Here is an 18,952-nt window from a genome sequence, read left to right on the forward strand (position 1 = left end):
GCAGACGTACAGCTGTGAGAGTACACTTAAATCATCCTGAGACCACATACTTTTTGTTAGAGGAATCATGCACTTTCTCCAACATTTTGTCCAGCTTCAAACAGCACTCTTCATGAACTTCAGAAGTGATGAGTAGTTTTCCTTTTATTTGTAACAAAATCTTGCTACTATGTGACAGTAAATCATCCACTATTTTATGTTGTTTAGTTATAATAATACTGCATTTCACTATACTGTTTCCCTAGCCTTCACCATCTCTTTACCTGCCTGGAAAAAGCTAATGCCTCAATGTCTGTTGGAGTAATGTGTCATGAACTCACACAATATTCACGATATTCTTACTTAAATATTTAAAAAAAAAAATTACTGAAGACATTCTCCCCTTTTCAAGTCGTATACTGTTCATCCTGTTAGAGCTTGTGACCCACTGAAGTACTTAAGAAAAAGGTGCCATTTACTTGGGTACTTCAGATCATGAAAAGCTGTCTACTTGCAGGCACAGATGTTTTTGCTGTTGTCTGTCTTATGAAAGAGTTGCCAAACAGATCAAATACAACAAAAAATGTAGAACCTAAAAGGCAAAATTGCGTCTGCTTCCAGAAACGGTTTGATTTATAGAAGAAACCCGTGTTTTGATTGGATATGTATTGTTGTTCATTCCTGCATAGTCAATAGTCAGATACAATTTTTTATCTAAGGAGTAGCCAATACTAAAAGTATTCGGGTAGTTAACTATATCCTACCTGTGAGTGGAAGAGGTAGTGCTTAATGTCTTAAGTAAAATACAACGCTTTCCATGTTGTCATCTTTGGGACTGAAGAATGCCTGCAACATTGACAAGTGCCCTTCTTCAGGTCATTTGCTTGCTTGGTCCTGCCCTTACTTCTCTGTTCCAGTACCCAGCTATGATTTAAATGTTGCTTTTTTTCACAATTAGTCAAGTGGGCAGGTGTGTCAGCCCTTAATAGTGAAGCAGACATCATCCAGCTTTCAAGATGTGTCCTGTAAAAAACTAAAAAATTAAAACCCCCGAAGCAACCCAAAACAAAACAAAACACCAAATGGTTGTGTGCTGACTCATTTGATAAAGGAAGTGGTATGTTTTCTTCCTGTGCCTCAGGCAGTGCTGCAGCTCACTTTAGCTCTGTCTGGTTTGAAAGCTGGATGTATACGCAGTGACTGGGTTTTTTTCCAGAAATGGTTATCCATGCTTTCTTTAAATATACAGTGAAATCTGGCTTTGACCTTATCAGTGCCTGAAATGGAAGAGGTGTGTGGCTGTTAATATCAGGTTGGGAAAATAGAAGTTGCTACAAATTTTTAAAAAGAGGGTGATGCACAGTTCTCTTGGAAGATTTGTAGGGGTTTGGGTTTTAATTTCCCCAAACCTGATTTTGCCATGAAATGTGTGAGGCAGCAGAAGACACCTCTAGTGGCATTTTTTTTGTATTATACCTTACATACTCCCATTGGGAGATGGTTTGTGAGAAATAGAGGTGACAGGACTTCTGGACAAATACCCAAGAGACTGCAGAGCCTGGAAGAGGGGCTGGGCTGAACTAGGATGGGTGTGGTACCTCCTCACTGCAGTGGGGGGCGGAGCCTTCACCCCTCCCTGGCAGGGAGCTCTGGCTCCCTCCTAGGTGGAGTAGCCTCTGGGCAGCCTGTGTCCTTCCTTTCTTTCCTCAAAGCTGTATTCCCTTTGCCACTAAACCTGCAAGCTAAATTTTATAATATGTGGAGCTGCCACACCTTCCAAAGTGCTTTGGTGTCAAGAGTGGTGAAAGATAAGGTGTCTGATTGAGGGAACGGTGATTTCAGTTTGCCTTTGGTTTTCACTAAGAATCTGTTCAAATAAACTCCCTGCCAGATATTTGAAAGCCAGTGGCCCAGTTAGGGCTTTACTGCCTCTCACTGTTCTTTTCAGGGCTTAGAAATCTTAACATTCAGATTTTTAGAGCTTCACACAAAGTTGCATCCCAATATTTTTCTGAAAATTTCTGATGTTTAAGAAGAAACATTCTTTCTGAGTGACACAACATAAATTATGTTGAAGCAAAAAATATTTCACTCCATATTCTAGGGAACAGTTAAAGTAGGGTAAAATGATCTCAGTTGAAGGGATCCATGCGGGATTTGTGATCTGTCAGTGCCTACAACTACCTGGTTTTAAGGCTGCTGTTACTAATGAGGGAAGGTGTAGGGTGTTGACTGTTTAGAGACAGGCTCTGTTCCTAAATTGGTGGAAGAAAACAGGAAAAGTGTGGTGCCAGCAGTTGTGGTTGATGGAAGAGAGAAAGCTGTGATTTTGTCCTTCAGAGGCATTGCCACAACTGTTTTCTTTTTTGGGATTTGTATATAAATCTCTCTCTATATATGCAAAGGTATATATGGTGTGAGTGTAAATTAGATTCTGTAATTGCTACAGTAGGTTCTGATGCTTCTTTCCTTCCAAACCCTAAACTCTTCCTGTCCTTCTTGAGATGTGTGTGTAAATGTGTATGCTGCTAGAGAACAGGCTGGTTGTAATTAAACATTTGGAATTATTTTTGTCCTATATATTCTGTCAACACTTACTAAGTGCTCTAGTATATGTAACCTTGAAACTGGGCTAACCTGATGTCTCTGAATACCTGAAAACTTTGAACATACTAGAACACGTAATGTCTTGGATATACATAATTGTCCTACTTTAGTAGTTCTAGGACAAGTTCTTTTTGTATTGAAAATTAAAGAAACAGAACTTAAAACACAAGAGTGTCGTTCCTTTGTATATTTAATATTATTTAAACCAGGGAAATGTTTTTAGCTGTAATTAAAAATACAGAGTCATCTAAAAAAAGCAGATTTGCGCAGCTATGACTGATACATTTTTATCATTATTAGCAACTTCAAGAACTTGTAAGTTTTGCAGGTTGTGCAAATTTTCTTGAACTAGGGCACTTAAAATAGGTGATAATGAACTCATACAAATTCTTGGAGAAAGTAGCCAAGACAGGAATTTTAGTGGGCTCAAGTAGGTTCATGTTCATAGAATCACAAAAAACTGCATTTTGGAGGGGACCTGTAAGGATCAGGAAGTCCAAATCCTTAATGCCCAACATGAACTTACCCTGATGCAGCTTCGTTCCGTTTCCTCAGGTGCTGTCACTGGTCACCAGAGAGAGGAGATCAGCACCTTCCCCTCAGTTGCCTCCTCCACATCCTGTGGGGAAGGTGTAGACTGCTGTGGGATCCCCCATCAGCCTTCTGATTGTGGATGTTTTGTTCTCTAGGAAGAAAGCTGAAAGAAAGAGGTTTTACTTTCAGCAAGTTAGTCCTCTGAGCAGAGCTTACTAAGCCTGATGATGATCACTTGATTACTTACTGCTTTCTTTGGTTGTGAACTGACTCTTAATATTTAAAAAAAAAAAGAAAAGAGGAAGAAAAGGGTATGTGTGAAGGTGGAAGTAGTTAGTAATGGAAAAATTGAAGGGAATTAGAGAGATGGAAAACTACATCAGACCTATTCAAAGAGGACTCAAATGATGTCAGACATTATCCCTTATCTGGCAGATTCCTAACAGTTTTAGAGTTTGTGGTCAAATTTTGTATTTGAAATGAACAGAGAAGACATCATGGATATTAACACAGAAGTATTTGGCTAGTTTGAGTTTATAGCAAGTGAATCAAGTATAGCATGCTTCAAGTCCTGTAGAACCTGGGAAAAATGATAATACTGTATTTGGTACAGCATCTTAGAACGATGCTGAATTACTATAATTTCAAGGCACATATTGTGACTCTTGGGGATGGTCCTGTACAGGGCTAAAAGTTGGACTCTGTGATCCTTGTGGGTCCCTTCCAACTCAGCATATTCTGTGTTTCTGTGATTCTGTGAAATGTATACCCTTAATAATGAGTGGCCCTCATAAATTACAATAGGTAATTTAAGTGTTGGACTGCAGTCTCTGAATTTTATACAGCAATTATAACTGAGACAGATGTGAATTGACTTAGAAATTATGAGATAGGCATATTCATCTATATGATAGGTTTTACAAATGTATTCAATCTCTGGTAAAATACTTAAATCAGGGACATATTTATAAAATATTAGGCAGTAATGGTGTATTTTTGTTAGCAAAGAAATGAGACTGACTTACCTTCTTTGTTTTTTTTCATTTATGAAAACTTTGCAAACTTTGACAGTGAATAAAAGCATAACTGCCTAAATTGATAAATTCCATTTTATTGGTTCTTAGTGTGAATTCAGGATTTTATCAGAAATTTTTTGTGCATGGTGGACATTATGCTGATTTAGCTGTCTTAGGAATGAGACTGTTATGGTGCATCTCTAGTAAGTAAAGAGCCACTTCACAAAAGTTAATGAAAAGTACCTGCTCTTTTTACTTACTTATATGTATTAATGAACATTTATTCATATTTGCCTCCTGTGGATTTGAGTTGCTCAAAATAAGTTTGAAGTTTATTTCAGATTCATCTTGTTTCATTTTGATGAGTTTTAGTGAGCAAAGAGGTGAACTGAAGCAATGTGCCTTCACAGTCTGTTCTGTGGCTCCCCTGGTCAGAGCTGCCTCAGCAACAACTGGATTGTTGCACCCAGTCTTAGCTGTCAGACTTGCACCATAAACTGTGTTAGCTGAGGAGTATGAGAAGTGTTGTTTATAAAACTACTGAATTTATTAAAATGTGTTACAGAATATTTGGTCCTCCACATATCTTTCATCACTATATTATTTGAAGTAAATATTCCTGCTCTTGAAAATAAGCAAAATAAATATTTGTATTTATGCACAGAAAATATGAAACAGAGGTCTTTATTTATTGTATGTGAGCTTCATTAGTTTATTGTATCTAATAATATCTGTAAGAAAGATGGTCAATACTATGGTATCACCTTTCAAAATCCTCAAATTCAGAAACCCTCAATACTTTGGTATCACCTTTCAGTTCCTCAAATGTAAAAAAGGAAATGTATGTTCTGTCTTGCTTTCACTATGTGGCTTTGCAATTACCAGGGAAGGGGTGTAAAACTAGAATTTATTCAGAATAATGCTAAGAAAGGGCAGATAGTTACCAAAGATTTCCTTCCTATTTGTGGGATAAAGAACTATGAAATAATTTCCAGAATCCAGTGTCATGTTGAATAATGTCATGGTATTGTTCATATAATCATTGCTCATGAAATTATATAATACAGTATCAAATTCAGTCAGTCCTCTTAAAATAAAGCTGTGTGTTTAGCCTGAAATTTATCTATTTCAGAGCATTTGTTACACTGTCAATGCCAAATGTGAAGTCAGAGAATAAGGGTGATCTGTAATGGAATTTTACCATTGTGTCAATAGATGTGAAATAGATTTATTCTGCAGAAGCATGTGAGTGCCAACAGTTAGTGAAATTGTGGGTGTGTCGTATTTTTGTTTGCCTAACCTTGCATGACTTTGTTCTACCTGCTTTCTACTTTGTATATAGTTCAGGTGGTGCCCTGACAAAACATAAACCAGCTGCTTTCTTATAGCCTGCTATTGGGACAGTAACTGATTTGAAAAGCTTCTGAACATAAAAAGTGGTTTGGCTGTTTGATTTCTGGTTGTTAGAGTGGCATGCACTGAACTTTGATGCTGGAATCGCTCTCTTCTACAGTGACCTGCCTAGAAGAGGGGAGCATTAGAGGCTGACAAATAGGAACTTCTTGCTGTTTGAGGGAAAGCTGAACTAGCTTCTTTTTAAAAAGCAATTGTAAAGTGTACAATATTCTGTAAGAGAATGAAACAGTTTACTTGCAACGGGCAAGCAAATCTGTGCTTTTCTATTATTTGGTTAATGAACAAAGAATGGTGTGTACTGTGGACACCTCCATCCAGAAGAATGCTGTGCCTACCACATGTCATTTGTAGGCTCCTGTCAGTGTTGGTCTGGTCTGGGAGAACTTGCTTACAGCAATCTCCACCTCAGTCTCCAACTGTTACAGATGACTGTGCATATAACTGAGGGTATTGCTTCACAGTCGGCTTCTAGCAAATGCAGAAGTAATGTCCTTTGGTCAACAGACTTATGTCCCTAACTACATGTTCCCATCTTTAATTGTATTAATTCTAGAGTCATGTGATGGCTTGGTGTATAAGGTCTGCTCGCTTATCTGACTGAATGCTGCCCTTTTTTCCCACAGACCTAGTCTGCAGGTGGATCACCAAGCTGATCTGAATGGCTGTAAGATGAGACTGTATCTTCCTTCTGAAACTGTAATATGTAGCATTCTGTGAGAGAACCTTTATTTGACTTTTACTCAAGCTTTTTTGCCCCTGTAAGAGGTTTTATACAGTTAATTCCCTTGGATCATAGCAAAATTAAATCTACTAACTTGTGTATTGTATTAATCTATGTAGCACTCAGCATCAAAGTTTTTCCATTTCTTCTAGGGTTTCTCTTTATAGGAAAAAAAAACCCAACAAAACCAAAACCAAACAAAAAACCCCAACCAACTAACATTCCTGAAAGGATCATGGAATGGATAAGAAGCAATGTAACAAATGAGGTGTACAGAAGACAGGTGTCATGCCTTAGTCTGGTAAATATTAGTCTTGGAAGAATACTAATTTAAACATCTGCTCTGCTGTCTTGCCCCTTCTTCCCCCTCTTTATGAAAAGGCATTTTAAGCTGTGCTTATGTGATTGTATGCAGCGAAAATCCCTCACTCAGCACTCTTTGGGGTGAAAGAATCTACGGGAGACAGACTTTGTCCGGGCAGAACTCTCTTGTAACTTTATTACTCCATTTATATACAGAATAAGGATCTGAGCTATCAAGCCAGGCCAGGTGTTATCTGCACACATTCTACACAGACACTGCTGTGGCCATCTTCACCCACAAAGAACAATCATGATCCAAGCGGCTTTCCAGCTTTACCTTGTGATTCTTTTCACACACACACTTAGCTCTGGCTCACTCAGGACCACAATATATTTACTTTAATATTTTCTTCTTCTTCTATCATCCAAGTGGCTGATGATGTCTTTAGCTGCTCCTACGTTTGTATCTTTCAGATGAACATGACTGGGAAGCTCATCGCTGTGAAAAGCCTCCCCACCCCTTTTCTAGTACTACAGTTGAATGTTCAACCATGCAAATCCATGTACTGCTCTTGCTGGAGCAAGAAATCCATGTTTGTTGAACGTTAAGTGTGGAGTAGAATGTGAAATGTCTGTGGTGTTCTGGCTGGCTTGCTGGAAATCTGCTACCTGGGAGTGTAAATGCCAAGAGTACCCTCTTGAGTCTATGCTCAACTAAATACCCATCTTTCAAAGTCATAAGAAAATAAATATAAACATACTGATTTTGAAGATCTAAGTTGTCACAGGTAATTCTTCTGTTTTGATGCACAACTGTTGAAGTGGCAAATTATGATAATGATAACCAGGGTTTTACACTGTGAGGTAAATGGAAAATCCAAGATTGCTGACAAATTTTCTGATTCCTCTTGCAGATAACTTGCTAGCTGAGTGAAATTCTGAAAGTGCTTGCTTGAATTCTTAGCAATGTAAATGCACTACAAGCAAAAAGCATCATGTTTATCACTTGGATAAATGTTCTAGTCATGTGAATTACACATTTTAAAATTATGTGGGAATCTGAGACCCTTTTTGCCATTCCCGTAGTAATTAGTTTCAACCAAGTTTTTCTGGTTACCATTGGTACCTAATGTTCTCCATGCCACATGTGCTACAGAAGTAGCAACTTGTTGGAGCCTGTGAGTCTTAAGTGAGGACAGGCATTGGTTCTGAGAAATCAAATATCAAAGACCTCTAAGCCATTTTTGTTTGAGAGTTCAGCAGAATGCCACAGGGTGTCACCAATACGCTCAATATAGTCCAGCTTTTAACCATGACATTTCATGGAAGTGATGTCAATATGAAATGATTGTGTTTACTGAAACTCTGCAAACCTCAAAAACTGGAATATAGAATTCTTCAGTGAACAGCTGGGATATGGCTTCAAACTGACTCCTGAAAGAAACCATCAGGATCTTTGACAAGATGTTTTGAACTGGTGAAATTGTGAGCAAGAGGCCTAAGAGCTCTGTGACAAGCAACTGTGTGCTTGTAAATGGAGGGAATCTGCTGCTTAGGCTTATCTCTGCTGCAGGCTTCTGAGCTCCTTGTGAGTGTGTATCTGTAGAACCAGGTTTAAAATCCGACTTTACCAAAACCAGGGAAGAGCGGAGGGAAAATAGGATGCTCTAAGACAATGGATTCTGAAGGCCTTTTAAAAAGATGGAAGAGTGAGTGGTAGGCATTCATTTTAAATAACTTTCCAAAAGAAATTTTTAAAAGTTTCAGATTTTGCCATATATCCTGTGTGAAAGTTGTTACCTTCCCTACAAATTCTGTTCATGTGATTGTGACTGAGAAATGAAATGTCACAGTAAAGGCCTATCTGCTTTTACATGTGTAAGTTTTGGACTGTTGAGAATATTAACCAAGCCGTTGATGAGCTGCCCACTGTAAGGGGGAAGCCGTTCTGACAGCTGTTCCTCCTGCAGTTGGATGTACTAGAAGAATCAGGCAAAACAACTGGCACCCAAAACAGTTGGAGAATGGATTGGCACTTGATTTTGTCAGTGCATGCAGGGCATTGCCTCCCTTGTCATGAAACGATAAAGTAATTACAAGGGGTTAGATTGCATGCATGAGTTTGTGTGCTAGACTCTTGTAGACAAGAAGCGGTCCTTTCCAATTAAGCTCCACACCCACAGAACAGATGGCAAAGTCCAAGTTTCAAAGGGGGAACCAGAGTTACAGGCAAAACTTGCTGGCAGGCAGGTGTTGCCTTTCTTCATTCACATGCTTGGGCCTGTAGTCTTGCTATGCAGAACCAGCGAGGTGCGGAGTGAGGTGTGCATGAGATCTGTTTACTCTGTACAACCTCTGCAAAACAAGGTTTGCATTAATCATCTTCGGGCTCTGTTGGTTGTTTGTTTTTTTTTTTTAATACATTGTGTACCAAACACAAGGAATAACATTTCTTCACTCGTATTTTTACAAAGTCCACCTAGGTTCTGTGTTTATGGTACCTCCTATTGCTCTTGAGGTTTGTTTGAAAGAACCCTGTGGAGCTTATTAATGTAACATTGCACTGCAGAATCCGAAAAAGCCTGTTACAGTAGTGCTACCAAACATGAACTGACTTGCAGTGTGACAGCTGCTCAGGATTCCTGTTTACAGTTTATTGTTTCTGTAGCCACTTTTGCTGTGTTTACTCTTACAGCGCTATTGGTGTGTAGTGTAAAATAAACCCATTCTTTCAGCTTGTCCAGAGGGTGTGGGGGGAAAGACTTTCCTGTTCTGTTGCATTCTTGCAGAAAAAAAATCGTGGCAAAAGTGAGGAGTGAGAAATTAGTAGGGTTTTCTGAATAGGAATTTAAACCGTCCTCCACAAATATCAATACACAAACATATGGAACTTATGCAGCTGATGTCTGCAAGTATCTGCGGAATAGGCATTTTGGTTTTTCCTCACTCCTGCTGTAAAAGAATGATAAGTCACTTATCCTTTCTCCAGAACTAGTAGACATACTGACTGTCACCTTAGCTTGTTTAGACAATGTTAATGCCAATTACTAAATTAGCAATATATGAACATTAATAGAAGTACCAAGGATCATACTGAGTAATAAACTTTGTGGTTCTATTTAAATTAAAATGACACCTTAATTTTAAGTGCTGTATAATTAGATCTTGTAAGTACTGTGGTTTTGAATGAGGTGCAGTATTTGCACTGGTCAGAAAACTTGAAGTTTTGTCATTTTTTTAAGACAACCAAAGTGAAATAACTACTTAACCGTGGATTTAAATGCTGATATTTCAGGGGCTATTTCTCAGTGCTGTCAAGGTTAATTTGCTGCAGTAACATTAATTCTCAAATTTTGCCCAAGTATATAATGTTCGGTGGCTTTTAAGAAGTTCTGCGTAGTTGTTTATCTTAGCTCATAATAATGAAATAATAGTCTGACAAGATATAGAAGTTTCTGTATCCTTTATATGAGACCAGGACATTCTACCTAAAATATGAGACAGCTGTAATGAAAACTGGACTAGAATGAAACCAACAAAAAAAATTGCCCAAGATCGTTTTTCACAGTATGGACCTCCTCATCCAAGTAGTGGTTTTTTTTATTATTTTCTTAATTAGATGACCTCCTGTATTCTATTAGGATATTAATTGTAACAAAAATATTTCATGACTTACTGTTATCTGCTCAAGAGGTCCTTCAGGGATAAAGAAGTAGTCTTGCCAAAGGCTTGTTGATTCTTCCTTATTATGTAGCTTCATGATCGTTTCATAGTTTTGTGTCCTTCTTTATCTTCAGTTTAGGACTATGAATGAAAAATTGGCAAAGAGATTCCTCAACAACTCCATCTATTTCTTTCAAAAACCTTGGCTCTGTGGTTCTTTCATTTGCTTTACATTTGCATCTAGACAATAGCTTTTAGGGCTTGGGGTTTCTAATTGTTTTTTTGTTTGTTTTCCAATTTAATTTTGCCTTTGGTATTTATATTTAGTTATGTTTGAACTTTCATTTGCCAAATCTCTGCTGATTTTTAACACGTGTAATTTTCATTAGACTTGCAAATATTCATTTTTCTTTGTAATGACCTTCCTTTCACTGAAATCTTATTAATAAGTTGAATATTTAAGTTCACATGGTTTGCTCAGTCATGTAAGCATTGGTCATACAGGCGACAGCCCTCTTCTCTTAGTTAATTATACATCCTGTAAGTGCTATGAGTTGATCTTAAAATTGTCGAATGTATTGTACAGGGGCTCGTAATTATTGTCATGTTCTCATCATATTTATAATTATGTAATGCCTTAAGGTCAGTATCACTCTGTTCTCATAGGAATATGAGAATGCTATGAAATAATTTTTCAATTTTCTTTGACTTTCCATCCTATATCAAAGGAATCAGGTTTATTGCACTTTACAAAAGTTGAGTTGCAAGTGCTTTTAAATTACTAATATAAAAATACTTTAGTATTTTCAGTAATAATCAAAAATACTAAACACCAACCTCTTGTTTCAGAACTGGGACCTACTAACATGTTGAAGGTAAGTTTAAGTGTTCTCTGTGTGTTCTAGTTGCTGCATAGTTAAATGAGCTTTCCCTTCTCCTTCTCACTGTGGCTCTATATGCAGTTTTCATGCCTCACTAACTGAATTTTCATGCCAAGTTCCAATGGATCTGAAAGAAAGGTAAATTACTAAATTTTCATTAGCTAAAATCTGTGTCAAGTATAAGCAAATTAAAAAAAAATGTCTAGAAACAAAGTTTTTCACCTCAGAGTTCGGGTTATTCCTCCTGTGCAGGTAAATGAAACTTGCAAACTCTCTGCTAACTCTCTGATGGCTTCTTGGGGAAATACTGTTTCACTGTATTGGAGTTCTGACTTTGACATCTTGTGCTTGATGGCAGTATAAGTAAGCTGGCGTTATACAGTGTGTATATAATGATTAACCTGTGGTAGCTGTAGAATGCCTACCTGCTGACTTGTTTTGGGCACCAAGGGCTCAAAACTCTCCTCATTTGTAAATGCTGTTAAATTTGGAAAGCGTTTTGACTCACATTTACTGCTGTTACGTGATTTACTTCACTGAACAAAATATTAAAAACATTCTTGATCACTTTAGAGATTTGTTTAACATTGGCCACTTAGTTGTAGTTCTTGTTGTGTGATGAGCTTTAAGACATCTTAAAAAAAAAACAAATTAGATGATCTACTGTCCTTTATAAACTCCAAAACAAATTATTTTATCTACTCTTTCAGTCATGCTTGGAGCTTTTCTAAGCCAAAATAAGATGCTTGCAGTCCAAAATATGTGGACTTTGCAACTTTTTAAAAAAATAATTTTGGTCTTACATAATCTGTAGAAGATGATAAGGAAAAGTTAGTTTAGAAACTGTAATTTATGTAAGTAGAATAACCAGCTTTGCGTAATAGATGTTCCAAGTAGGTATTAATAATCATGCACATATATAGTTAGCCCCTTTCCTTCAGTCTGCAAGGAGGAATGCTGTTGGAATCCCAAATAGTGCAAACTCCATGCAAAATAAAATTCTAGCTGGGTATGTAACAAGTACTCAACACTGAACACTTTGATAAGTTTGAGAATGCACAGTATTGGTTTAAAGGAAGATACTTTATTGAACTGAAAAGAATAAACTTACTTTATTGAACTGAAGAAAATAAACTTAGTTTAGACAAGTTTTTCTATGCTTAGGGAAATTTTGTCATGAAAGGAAACATGACTTAAGGAATTTACATGTGTATATGAAATTTAGGAGGAACCAAGGTTCAAAAATCCAGCCCTGTGAAACTTCTTCTGCTAATGCTTAGCCCTGGAAGAATACAAGCTGTGCTGTTATTTTGTTTTTAATTCACTAAGCCTCTATAATTTGTAGCTTTTGACACCTGGAACTGGCCCAGACAACTGACTAGCTAAATATGATGAATAACTAGAAAAAACTAACCAACTGAAAACCTTCACAAGGTCAAGGCATCACTACCGCACTTCATTGGCATCTGCAAGGTTTGTCTGTTATGTGAAATATAACTACAGGTCCCGCCTTTTAAAATGGATAGGAGAGTGGCATGCCACAGGCCATGAAACAGCACGTGCAAGGCTGGACCAATGCTCTGAATAAAATGGACGAGGTGTGTAGCACATTCTTAAACCTTGGTTTCCTTGTAAGTTATCCTGCTGCATGTTGATTACTCCAATGGCAAAGTACAGAGAGGCTGGCAGCTGCAATGGAAACAGCCTGGAAACAAGACGAGGAGCAGCATGACCTGCCAGAAGGGTGACTTGTCATGCACAGGAGAACTTATTTTCCTGCATCTGAACAGCTTCTTGCATTTTCTTGTGAATCCTTCTGTTCTATTGGGCATTGTTGGGGCATGCACTGATTATGTGGGGTATTTTTAGAGAGCATAAATAATGGCAGAGGCATGCTTTGAATTTTCCTCCTAGAAGCAACAGAAGGGCCAGCAGTTCACCTCACGTGGCTGCTGCTTAAACGAGCAGACATCTATTCTAGTAATATTTTCCCACCCAAACATAGCATCCAAGTGCCCTGTGGAAACCATGTGCTTACTGGAGCCTGGCTTACCCCGAGGGCTGTGCACTGGAAACGTAAACCATTCAAGGCCTCTGCCCTTTCCTTTATTCTTGTGGTGTTAGTCCTCGGCCAGAAAGTGATAGGGCAGAAATTTAAGCCACCTTAACTTGCAGGGAGACAGCTGCGATGGTGCATCTGAGCTGTCCATTTGTGGAAACCGTGGAGAGGAAAACAGGAAAAAGGAAAGGAAAACAGGAAAAAGGAAAGGAAAACAGGAAAACCTGTTGTTTATTGAAGTGATTGTAACAGTGATGTAACATTGACTGCTTTGCCCACCCGTGTGGGCTCTGATGGTTTTTATGAACAAAACTGCTGTCTGATGGGCCGGCGGTGTCAGTGGCAGCTACCGGAGTAGGGGCTCCTCCTCCCCGTGGGAGAGCGCCAGCGACGGGCACCCTGGGCTCGGCAGCGGCGGGAGGCTGGACAGCTCTCCCGGCTGCCGGACGGAGCCGGGCCGGGGGGCTCCGGCAGCCGCCATCCCCGGGCCCCCTCAGTCGCCGGCCCCGCCTCGGCCGCACCGACGTCAGCGCGCGTCAGGGCCGAGCCCCTCGCACTCCCCCGCCCGCGGGATCCGCCGTCCCGCCGCCGCCGCCGCCGCCGCCGCCGCTCCCCTCGCCCTCCTCGCCCTCCGCCGAGCACCCGCACCCGCCGCCCCGGCCCGGCCGCCGCTCCTCGCTCCGCTCCCCGACAGCCGCGCAGCGCGAAGATGGCGGCGTTCAAATTCCTGCTGCAGCCCTTGGGCCGCCGCATCCTCCTGCCGGCCGCGCGCAGGGCCGAGGTAAGGGCGGGGGGCGGCGGAGGAGGCTGCTCAGACCCCTCAGACCCCTCCGCCTGCCCCTGCCCGCCGCTGCCTCGGCGGGAAACCCGCCCGCAGCCGCCCATGCCGGGACCACCGTGTCCCAGGGGGGTGGCCGGAGCCCCGGGCGGGGGTGGCCGCCCTGCAGCCGCGGGGGAGGCTCTTCCCGCCCCACGGGGCCGCGACGGGCTTTGTTCGTGAAGGGTCTGTGCCTAGGGAGCTCAGTGGGCGGCGGGCGGGAAGAGGGAGCGCAGAGCGCGGCCCCGCGGCAGGGCCGGCCGCGGCGGCGGGTGGCGATGCGGTGACCTTGGGAGGGTGGCACGGAGGTTTGGCTTGCAGGGTTTTTTTGGGGGGGGGGGTGTTTGTTTTTTTTTTTTTTTTTTTTTTTTTTTTTTTTTTTTTTTAACGTACTTTTAAAATTTATTTCCCCAGCATTTCAGAAGGCAGCACAGTTACAGCGTGTTACTGTGTGTTTCCACGTTGCCCTCACCGCCCCCGGGGGTGGCAGCAGGTGTGCGCACCTCGCTGGCAGCCCTGCCATCTCCTGCTGCCTTCCTGTGGGAAGCTTCTGCCAAACCTCATGGCTCTAATGGTTTCCAGCCCACATAGCCAAGTTATTTTCTTTCTTTCTTCAGCCAGAAGTCTCTTTGTGACTTTTCTTATTTTATTTAGGTGAAACAACTCACCTTCTCATGCCCATGTTTACTTCTCCTGATGATAAATCTTAGCACATAGTGCTTCCAGGTTTTATTTTGCTAAGTCACACTTATGCTTTTCCATAAAATTTACTTCAGTTCAATTGGTTATTCCAAGAACTCATCCATCCCTGTGTTACTTTCTTAAAACTGGGCTGCCAGAAGTGCTGCCAGCTTCTGAGATCTTAGCTTGCTGCTCCAGTGTGCAGGAGAGCATAGGTGATCCCTTGTCGTCTCAGCTCCCTGAAAGCCCACCTTTCAAACAGCAAGGGGGTGGGAAAGAGACTGAAAGGAACACATTTAGTATAGAAGGGCAGATACTCTTATAAGAGATGTACAGCCTGTGAATGCACGCTTGTGTAATACATGCTGCTCTGTTCACCACTGTAGCATGCAGTCGGGAAGATTAAAGAAAAGGTGCCATGTGGCCTCTTTAAAATATTTTCCTATGAGTAGGTACAAGGACACAGCAGAGCCCTGGCCTCCTTTCAGCCCTGGCTGTCGAGCCTGCTTGCAGCCCAGTTGTACTGCAGCTCACAAGGCTGCCAGCACTTAATACTTCTTTTGTCAATTGCACACCGAATGGGACCAGGAGAGATGCTCTTTTCAGCCTATTGTCATTATGAAAAAATGTTTCTAAGAGAATCATAAATTATAGGATAGTTTGGGTTGGAAGGACACTTAAGTCCTCTAGTCCAAGCCTCCTGCAATCAGCCAGGACATCTTCAACTAGATCAGGTTGTTCAGGGTCCTGTCCAGCCTAACCTTGGATGTTTCCAGGGATGGGGCACCCACAGCTTCTCTGGGCAATTTGTTCCAGTGTCTCATCACTCTCATAGTAAAAAAATTTCTTCCTTATATCTGGTCTGAATATACCGTCCTCTGGTTTAAAACCATTATGCCTTGTCCTATTGATGCAGGCCCCACTAACAGCTTTGTCCCCATCTTTCTTGTAAGCCTTCTTCAAGTCTTGAAGGCTCTCTGGAGCCTTCTCTTCTCCAAACTGCATAACTGCAACTCTCTCAACCTGTGCTCACAGAGGAGAGGTGCTCCAGCACTCTAATCGTGGTTCCCCTCTGAACATGCTCCAATAGGTTCATGTCTTTCCTGTGCTGGAGACCCTAGAGCTGGATGCAGTGCACAAGGTGGGGTCTCACCAGGGTGCAGCAGAGGGACAGAATCCCCTCCCTTGACCTGCTTACCACACTGCTTTGGATGCAGTTCACAACACATTTGGCTTTCTGGGCTGTGAGTGCACATGGCTGGATCATGTCCAGCCTCTCATCTACCAGCACCCCCAAGTCCTTCTCACCAGGGCTTTTCTCCCAGTCTGTACTCATGCTTGGGATTGCCCCGACCCACATGCGGCACACTGTACTTGGCCTTGTGGAACCTCATAAGATGCCCATGGGCCAGTTCTGTGAGCTTGTGCAGGTCCTTCTGGATGGCATCCTGTCCCTTGGGGTGTCAAGTGCAACACTTGGCTTGGTGTCACCAAGTTTGCAGATTTGCTGAGGGTGCATTCAATCCCTGTTCGTCATTGATATTAAACAGTCTTGGTCCCAGTACAGACCGCTGACGGATACCGTGCATCCCCAGTATCCATCAGGACTCTGAGCCATTGACCACTACCCTCTGGATGCGACCATCCAACCAATTCCTTGTCCACCAAACAGTCCATGCAATCAAATCTGTCTCTTTCCAAATTAGAAGGATGTTGTGGAGGACCACGTCAAAGGCTTTACAGAAGTGCAGATAAATCCGTAGCTCTTCCCCCATCCATTATGAAGTGACTCCATCATAGGAGACCACTGGGTTAGTCAGGCAGGACTTGACCCTGCTGAAGCCATGTGGTCTGTCCCAAATCACCTCCCTGTCCTCCGTGTGCCTTAGCACAGCTTCCTGGAGGATGTGTTGCATGGTCTTCCCAGACACAGAGGGGAGACTGACAGGTCAGTAGTTTCCAGAGTCCTGCTTTCTACCCTTTTAAAAGATGGGTAGAATGTTTCCTTTTGGGCAAGTCTCGAGGGACTTTACCTGACTCTATGACTTTTCAAATATCATGGATCAGTGAAGAAATGGTCGTAGTATGATTTGGCATGTGGAAGGCTCTTGTAGTCTTTCTCACCTGACACTATTTCTCATGACCCACATACTGATTTTTTGATTGAGCCCATCGAAGCAGAGGAATGTCAGTGTTTCCACTGGGAAGGGTGTAAGCTTCCATTCAGAAAGTCTTTTTAATATTCAGTATAAACTCTTGCAGCTTGAATTTTAGAAAGAGGACAGTTTGTGTAATCTTGAAACTGAGCCAAAAATTGTTGCCCTAGTTGTAACTGTATCTTAAGGCAACTCTTCAGGGAAGAATTTGGCTATTGTCTTTAAAACATTGGTAGATTAGCTTGTTTATTTATTAATTTTTGTCCCTCTTTCACAATCTAAAAATTTTCACTTCTCCTATCAAAGAAAGAAGTGGAAACACTAGTACTTTGGCTTCCATATTTTCTCAGTTTATTGAGGCTATATCGATGTAGTGGCTTAAATTACAATTTTTTTCTGGTGCCTGAACAAGTACTTGATTAGTATTAGTGCATGATGTTAGTGGGAAATACTTAAAGGGAAAAAAAGGTGACTGTAACCTAAGAACGTTATAGATGAGTTATTATGACTTCTCTGTAATGGCTTTGCATTTTGAAGTGTCTGTTTGGGGGTGGAACTTACACTGATTTTCTCTTGCCCTCCATATGTCACACATTTTTTGGAGTCTCCCTGATTCTGGGCCGTTCTTCAACAACACAAAGGGAGCTTTAGACTCTGTTAGGAAGCATTAAGACTACGTCAGGAAGATGGGGAAAGTTCACTCTGTTGAAGGGTGTCCCTGCCAGTACAACGCTGTCCTTCATACTGTTCCTTGACTTCCACTCAAATTTTGTGGTGATGGTGTCTCTCTGCTTCAGCAATTTCTGTTTATGTTTAGTGTCTGGATATCTTTGAAGCTCCACATGGCTTGAGAAGTCTGTGGATTGCTGTAATTTGTGCTGAGGAATTGCATTTGTAAATCTGTTTGCAGTAAGTCGCAATTTGTCGGCAATTCAGGATGGAATTCTTTTGTTTTGGAGACCTGTGGCCTTCTTTCCCCCACGTCCCCATGTTAAGTATTTACAGTAGCAATATATTTTTTTATATATTTTCCCTTTCATGTAACTAGAGGCATGGTTTTCATTATAAAACTACTGTATAATGCTTTTTGTTCATTCACTTGTTTCTTTTATTGTTCCAGATTTGTGGATGCTATTTTTCTACCAGTTCTCATCGCAACACCAAATTTTATACTGATCCTGTTGAAGCTGTAAAAGATATACCCAATGGGGCAACTATACTTGTTGGTGGTAAATATTTAAGTTCCTTAAGGATGCAGTCACGTTCTGTTAATGAGATACTTTTATTCATTTACCATGTTTCTTTTAGTATTAACTAATTTGAGAATTTGTGGAATTGCATGTTTTTTTAAACAAGTGGTTTACTACTCTGCCTGTGAGAAAATCCAGGTTGTGCCTTAGGGGAGGGAAAAAGCCTCAGAAACATCGTTACTTTTCTTTCCTACTAAAAAAATATTGGACTCTGCTTGTCCTAGTTTGAATCCAGAAAATCAACATGGGCTTTTTCAAGATAGCACAGTTATTTCACGATTTGGTTTGATTATTTTTATGGTAACATTCTCTATATCCTGTATCTGCCTCTTCTCTCGGTCTCTGTGACCTTGAACAAATTGCGTAATCTGCTTTTGCTGTTAGGAAGTGAAGATATATATACTTATAATACTTATCTATGTTACACTTAATTGTTATGTGTGGCATTTCCAGAAGAGTCAAGAAGTTGTATCATGCTGACTTTCACTGTGATTTGAGCCTTTGAATATTCTGGATGCCTCCACAATTTCATACTGTTCCATCTGTGTGAAGAAAAGTGATTTCTGTATTTTGAAGGTTGTTTTGATGTTGAAGAGGTAATGAATGTAACATTGTAAAACATGAGAAACCTCACTGGAGATGTATAATGAGGCAAAATTCCTTGTGGTAAAATTTTTTTTTGGTTGGTTGGTTGTTGGTTGGTTGTTTGAAGAAAAGATCTGAGGCCACAATAGGTTGGACTTGATGATCTCAGAGGTCTTTTCGAACCTGACTCTGTGATTTTGTGAAATGGTAGTACCTGTAGTGTGACATGGTATTTCACTTTGGACATACTGGGTTCTTGCATAACAAGTGGGAGTGTGAGGCAC

At 40.8% G+C, this 18,952-nt stretch overlaps 1 protein-coding gene and 1 long non-coding RNA gene across 3 annotated transcripts in view; one reads left to right on the plus strand and one right to left on the minus strand.

Annotated features, from left to right (window-relative positions):
* Positions 1–6,564: 6,564 nt before the first annotated feature.
* Positions 6,565–11,928, minus strand: LOC116781225. 2 transcript variants are annotated; one of them, XR_004354820.1, is made up of 4 exons: positions 11,343–11,928; positions 11,102–11,247; positions 10,253–10,380; positions 6,565–7,553 (listed from the first exon to the last, which is right to left on the minus strand). It is a non-coding gene; the product is annotated as an uncharacterized LOC116781225 (long non-coding RNA). The 2 variants fall into 2 exon arrangements; XR_004354819.1 differs by having other exon boundaries at positions 11,102–11,928.
* Positions 11,929–13,829: 1,901 nt separating this feature from the next.
* OXCT1 (3-oxoacid CoA-transferase 1) overlaps positions 13,830–18,952 on the plus strand; it is an 87,572-nt gene continuing 82,449 nt past the window's right edge. Inside the window, exons 1-2 of the mRNA XM_032674796.1 lie at positions 13,830–13,960; positions 17,954–18,062. Coding sequence (XP_032530687.1) covers positions 13,889–13,960; positions 17,954–18,062 — 181 coding nt within the window. The 5' untranslated portion in view covers positions 13,830–13,888. The remainder of the gene's footprint in view (positions 13,961–17,953; positions 18,063–18,952) is intronic.

The sequence above is a fragment of the Chiroxiphia lanceolata genome, chromosome Z (assembly GCF_009829145.1).
Source record: "Chiroxiphia lanceolata isolate bChiLan1 chromosome Z, bChiLan1.pri, whole genome shotgun sequence".
Classification (NCBI taxonomy): Eukaryota; Metazoa; Chordata; class Aves; order Passeriformes; family Pipridae; genus Chiroxiphia; species Chiroxiphia lanceolata.